This window comes from Tenrec ecaudatus, chromosome 6 (assembly GCF_050624435.1).
Source record: "Tenrec ecaudatus isolate mTenEca1 chromosome 6, mTenEca1.hap1, whole genome shotgun sequence".
Taxonomy (NCBI): Eukaryota; Metazoa; Chordata; class Mammalia; order Afrosoricida; family Tenrecidae; genus Tenrec; species Tenrec ecaudatus.
This window is the reverse complement of record NC_134535.1, coordinates 26,460,432-26,467,445: the sequence shown is the minus strand read 5'-3', so window position 1 is coordinate 26,467,445 and position 7,014 is coordinate 26,460,432. Positions and strand designations below refer to the sequence as shown.

Genomic DNA, 7,014 nt, shown 5'->3' with positions numbered 1-7,014 from the left:
TCTTCACCTTGAACTGAACTAACCCAGCAGAGCCCCTTGGAAGCCACTGTTTTGAGAGAACTTTTTTTTTAATGACACCCTAAGGAGACGGAGACAAATGAATTACTGAAAGACCTTGTGTGCAGCCATCCACTGATCATAGAGACATTTGTAAACACGCCCTTTGGGGGGGAAAGAAATGGAACACTTATAGCAATACTTTTTGACTTACCCTCTTATCTAGCTTTGTGGTCGTGACTCCTCCATCAGAAGCTCAGAGACTCCAAATGCTGTAACACAAGCACAGTGGGGCACCGCTCCCTGCGCCCCACCTTTCTAGTATGGACTCAGAAGAGTTTCTCTTCGTTTATTAACCATGGCCAGCTATTCTCTGTACATCTCTCCCTTGTCCAACTGACAGGAGGAGCATGCTAATCCTCCCGTGCCCACCACTTTATACCTGAAAGACATCCTTGATAGTTCATCCATTCATGTTATTCTTTCAACAAATTTATTGAGCACCTACTATGTGCCAGGCACTGTATTAGGCATCAGGAATACAAAGGTGAACAGAGGTGACAACAAAGACACAGTTCCTGGACTGATGGAGTTTTACAATCGAGTGGATTCGCCATCAATCAAATCATATAAAATTACAGCGGTGTTCATTGCTGAGGGGAGGCATGTGGTCACAAGAAAGTGTAGTAAGGGTCCTTAACTAACAGAGAACTTTGGGACTGCTTCCTGGAGGAAGCAACGAATGAGCTGGGAAGTAAAAGACCATTAGGAATGAACCAGACAATGAGGAGGGGAAAGGAGGTCGATGCAGAGGAACAGCACAAAGGTCCTACGACAGAAGCAGAGGGAGACTTCCATCTCCTCCCCACTTATTCCAGGCACTGAGAGAAAGATGGCGAAGGCAGACACAAGTAGAATGAGGCTGGGGGGAAAAACAATGGGTAACCTCTCCTGAGCGTCTGAAAGGTAACATGGCAGCCACGGTTTGAAACTTTGGGGGCATTAACTCGTGTACCGTAGAGAACTACCACAGGAAGTTAATGACCTTAACGTATGTGGCCTAAGAGCTAACAGAAAATATTTGTATCTTTAAGAACAACGAGAAACTGCTAAAGTGTGAGGCTGAGCGTGGGGTTTGGCAGGTCAGCTTGATGAAAAATTGCACTTTGAGAAAGAGCGTTTTGTCTGCAGTATAGAGAGCACATCTGAGGAGCTGCAGAGACACTACTTAGGAAGCAGAGGATGCTGGTGGCAGCTTAGGTCGGTCAGACCCGCTGGGAGGAGCAGTGAAGAAATGTGGACGTTCACCAGGTCAACGAGAGGACGTGGTATGAGTGGGTGAGGAGGAGAAGAGGGGGAGGGGGAAAGTATCTGAAGAAGAGATCTATGTTACCAGTTTAGGAATCAGGGTGAATTCACTGAGACAGGAAGATGAGTGGATTACATTTGAAGTTACTAAGAATTTATCAAAGTAAACCTTGTAACTCTTGTTACTGACAAACACGGGACAACAGTAATACACAAACCCAGACAACGCTTCTGGTCAACCTTCCCACATGTATTTGCCAGCAATTGTGCATAGTCACTGTTACATGGCTAACATGAAAATAGTGCATCAGCACATGTGGCGAGTTTCTGAACTTCTGGGACAAGACGAAGAAGCAACAAACCAGGAGATAACAAAAACATGTCTTTGGCAATACATGAAACTGAAACGCAAAACATGATCACTATGCCACCCTGATCATTAACACCTTCTCTATTAAGAGATTTAGCAAAGAAAAATTTAAGATGTGTTAAGTTTATTGATTTCTAATTTATGGACACTTTAAAAACCCTGATAAGTTTAATATAGATTTATTCCTGGTTGTGCATCTGCTTAAAATTTGGGGCTAACTTAGGCAAAAAGCCCCCAGTTTAAAAAATCTGAGCACACATCACGCACACATACATCATACACACATACACACAAATAAATTAATCTTCAAAAGAAAAACAAGACATTACATCATTTCCCACCAAAAAATTATCTTGTATGTGAAGTTATGAGTACACTACAATAAATGCATACTGTCAGGTTTTAAGTCAAAAGATCAGGTTACTACTCGTGATTTCAGTCATATAACTTATCCTTCTGAGCATAATTTTTTATAACTTCTAAACTTTTTAATAACTTCTGTGCTTCTTCTAGGTTTGTTACGAATATTATAATGAGATTATGCTTTGGAAATTCTTTAGGAATTTAAAATCCTTATAAAATCCATACTGCTAGTAAAATTTTTAAAAATCTGACAAAACACACCGAATGCTCAACTCCATATTACTCATTTATATGACTTTCTTGGGAAGGCTAAAGTTCAGTTTCTGTAACACTGAACAATTATAATAAACCATAGTTAAAATCAAAATGTATACACTCCAAACAGAACACTCTCAAGAAACTGTCAATCTGAAGTAATGCCTCTTCGGTTCTGCTCTTCAATAAGACTAGATTTGGTGAGTACATATGTACAAGACAAAGGTACTCTATAAACATTCTGAATCGTTGCTTAGACCTTTGTACTGAAGCAGATGCTGTTGCACTCACATAGACCTAGATGGAGGGTTCAAAAATATTTTAATTCTGAGGTAAAAATTAAGTTTTAATTATTTCTTTGTTGTATCCTCAGCTCCCCCCAAAGTACCAGTTTTTCTAAATAATGTAAATGAAAATGATTACAGAAGGAAACAAGCCAAAATGACCAGTATTGTTTTAAATAAAACAAAAATCAATCTACTATTATTTAATAGAAAAGAAGTAAGTATTTTCTCTACATTTTCAGATACAGGATGGCTTGTACCAGACATGCCAAACAAGCAGAGCACCAATGAGTTCAGAATTTTCAAGTATCTCAATGAAATGATAATCTAGCTCTTTTGTGTTCTGTTTTAGATTTAATTATGTTTAAGAATTTGAATTTTAAAATAGACCGGACCTAGTTTAAATCTATTAGAAATATATTTTAAATCTGTAAAAGCCTATTTCTTTAATACTTTAAGTACTTTTATTTCATAATACATAATTGAGACTCATGTTAATTTCAACTTAAAGAACCTCTAGAAAATAGAATTCAAATTCTAGCCATTATTACTATTATAGAAGATTGTACATGTCACACATATTAGTCAAAACTAACTTTATAAATTTAGTATGTGCACACACTCACCTGATTTAATACTACAAGAATGGTATGAAATTGTCTTATGCATAATAAAAGATATGCATAACAACCCCTCTTTAAGGAGGAAAGAAGGTAAAGAAATAATATAAACAGTTCTAAATAAGCCTTAGCAACAAATGTTGTCCAATTTAGCTGGATGTTAAATTATTCTCTTATCTGTAATATCAAATGCTTAAAGGAATGTATAAGTAATACATTTTAAATCACTTGGATATATACTCTGATATTTGCCACCATCCTCTTTTTTCTTACAATGTGGGCTTTTTATTTTTACATTTGTACCATTTTAATATTGAAAATTATAGCATCAACTTATATAGCTTCCCCATCACTCAAAACGTTTTTGGTTTTTTTTTTACTTCACATTTTCAAGCTACTTTACAAATCCAGTAGGGGAATGATTTTCTTGGGTATTATTCAAACCCAGTAATTACATTATTAATTTGATTAGTATTTTTACAATAATAATGATTTAAGTACATGATTTTAATAACAATTAAAATGGAATCTTCCTTTTTACATTAGCAAGTGAGTCTTTGTAAATAATGGCGACTTACTGACAAATGGTGCGAAATAAAATTCAGCAATCAATTTTTCGTTTTGCTTTTAAAAAATGCCTATAATGATATCAAAATTAGGAAATGACATCTTCTTTTCATTAGGCAGGTAATTATTTTAAGGAGGCGTGGACTTCCCAGATCACACCGGTTTAAAGGAAGGACAAGCCCTGTCAAACCTACCCACCTAGAGATTGTAATGCTTGGACCACGTACTTTCTGAACTGGGTTTCCAATAGTACCACTTCACCACATTCCATTTCACTTTATTGTCTTTTCAGGAAAAGGGAAGTCTTCCTTCCATTAATTGGTAATATCCGAGCCTATGTCTATATGTAAGCGTCCTGCTCCACAGCTTAATGTGCCTTGCCAGTCCTGCTACGCCACTGACATCTTCTTTATTTGATGAAGAAGAGCATCTTTTTCCAAGTGAGCCTCGGCCAGAGCCATTTTCGCTTTAGCCAGTTCCTGTTTAAGAGATTCATTCTCCTCCATGAGCTGAAATAAAATTTGGAAAGTAAGAGAATTTAATCATTTTCAGAAAATATAAACTACTCCTTATAGTATCAAAATATAAGATGCATGAGATAATAAAAAACCCAGGGCCAGGGAAGGTGCAATTAAACTGAACATTGCTTTAGGAAGTATTTTGTGGGTCAGAAGTATAAATACATAGAACTGTAAAAATGTCCATAAGCAACATTGTACTCCATCAATGCAAGAACACTTTGTTCTTTTAAACTGCATTCCATGAAGCTCACCTTCCCTACATGATCGTTGAAGACAAAGTGGTTGCATAAGCAAATGTGGTGAAGACAGCTGATGGTGTCCGGCTATCAAAAGATAGCATCTGGAGTCTTAAAGGCTTAAAAGATAAATAAGCGGCATCTAGCTGAGAAGAAACCAAGCCCACATGAAAGAAGCACACCAGCCTGTGTGATCATGAGGTGTTGACGGGATCACGTCTCAGGCATCAAAGACCAAAAAAATCACATCATTGTGAATGAGGGGGAGTATGGAGCGGAGACCCAAAGTCAAATCTATAGGCAACTGGGCATGCCCATACAGAAGGGTCTCGGGGAGGAGACAAGCCAGGAAGGGTGCAGTATAGTACCAACAAAACATACAACTTTCCTCTAGTTCTTTAATGCCCCCACTCCCCACAATTCTGTCTTACAAATCTGATCACAATTCTGTCTTACAAATCTGGCTGGACCAGAGGATGTACACTGGTACAGATAGGAACTGGAAACACAGGGAATCCAGGACAGATGAACCCCTTTGGACCAATAATGCGAGTAGTGAAACAAGGAGGGGAAGGGGGAACCGATCACAATGATCTACATATAACTCCCTCCCTGGGGGACAGACAACAGAAACGTCGGTGAAGGGAGACACTGGACACTGTAAAACATGACAAAATAATAATAGTTTATAAATTATCAAGGGTTTGTGAGGGAGGGAAGGTGGGGGTGGGGGAATGAAGAGCTGATACCAAGGGCTCAAGTATAAAGCGAATGTTTTGAGCATGATGATGGCAGCAAATGTACAAAATGTGCTTGACACAATGGATGGATGGATGGATGGATGGATGGATGGATGGATGGATGGATGGATGGATGGATGGATTGAGGTAAGAGTTGTATAAGTCCCCAGTAAAATGATTTAAAAAAATGTCCACAAGCTTTGACCTGGCAGTTCAAATAATAATTTACTCCAGGTGTGCAAATATAACAAGTGCATGGTCTACTTTTCATGTCCCTGGACTTCCGTGTGCTGTAAGCCTCTCAGGCTCTGCCCCTCCTTCTTCGGCTTCTGGGCCACAGCTCTTCTTTCACATTGCATCTGTTCTGTGTAGGGTCTCTTCAGCCTCTGCAGACTCCACCTTACCTAAATACGTTTAAATGCTGGGATTCTATTCGATTCTGTAATTAGCTATCAGCTCATCACTCTAGCCACTTACTGGGGTGACTGCATCTACTAATCTGAGGCTGGAACTATCACATAACTTGGTCCAGCACAAAACTTTTCTTCCGAGCTCCCAACTCACATTTCCCACTAGATGGCCAACAGGGGTTTCCCAAGCACCATTCTTCTATTCCCTTGGCTGGAAACTTTAGGGAAGGACCTGGGCAGAAGCTAAGGGCTTTCTGCCTTCCAAAAACAAGCACCGCAATTAAGGCTACCTTAAAATATTTGCATTCAGTTGTTAAGAGATTTGGGGATTACTTTTATTCCTCACTTATGAATCCCTGCCTTATGTATTTCTCTAGAGTTCTTCAATCCCCATTATAGCGTGTGACACAGTGTGTTGTGACTAATGACCTCACACTCCTTTCCCATGAGACGGTGAGCAACGCAACAGATTAGGGCAGTGTACTGTTCAACTCAGACTTTCCATCTCAGAAACGGCACCACAGTAATTCTTGTTGAATAGATGACTGAATCAATGACTGCACTGTCGTCCTCTCACAGGGAAATCAAACTCTGTTGAACACTATGGATGATGACAAAAATGAGAAGCCACTCAAATCTGAACAATTTTACTAAGGAGAATTAAGGGGTCTGTCAGCCATGTCCATGTCCATAATACTTGGCTACTAAAATGAATGTGAGTGATTTATAACATTATGGAAAATATTTGTTCAAAAAGTTAAAAATATATACCATATACAATAAATTGTCTTTTTATCCCCAAGGAAAAGATGAGAGAGAAGTGCACAGAAATACTGAGAGCACTATAGAAAGTTAAACCTAGTGCTGTGGAATCAATGCTGACTCAGAGCCACCCCACAGCACAGTGTGGAATTACACCCCGGGAGCTTCAGGCCTGTAATCTTTGTGGCAGCAGACAGCCACATCTCTCTCCCATGGAGCGGCGGATAGGTTAGAACCGTTGACCTTTTGAGATTAATAGCTGAGTGCTTTAACCACTGCACCCTTAGGAGGTAGTAAAGTCATGCTATTTATTTTAAAATACTTTCCTAAATTTTCTAAAACAATGACATACTTCAAAATGAAGAATTCCCTCTAGGAAGCCTCCCTCTTTTGCAAACACTCCGTTAGTCCCTCCGGCTCTCCTCCTGTCAAGCGATCTCCATAATTGACCCGCTATCTGCCCACTAGACTGAACCTCTTTGAAGTCTGGGAATGTCTCCATCTTTCTCAACCCTACACCTAGAGCTGGACTAAGAAACACTGTACCATGTTTCCTGTTTCCATTCCTTCTTTCCTAACCT

At 39.1% G+C, this 7,014-nt stretch overlaps 1 protein-coding gene across 1 annotated transcript in view; it reads right to left on the bottom strand.

Annotated features, from left to right (window-relative positions):
* Window positions 1-480: 480 nt before the first annotated feature.
* Window positions 481-7,014, bottom strand: part of BLTP3B (bridge-like lipid transfer protein family member 3B) — a 97,378-nt gene continuing 90,844 nt past the window's right edge. Inside the window, exon 21 of the mRNA XM_075551113.1 lies at window positions 481-4,273. Coding sequence (XP_075407228.1) covers window positions 4,154-4,273 — 120 coding nt within the window. The 3' untranslated portion in view covers window positions 481-4,153. The remainder of the gene's footprint in view (window positions 4,274-7,014) is intronic.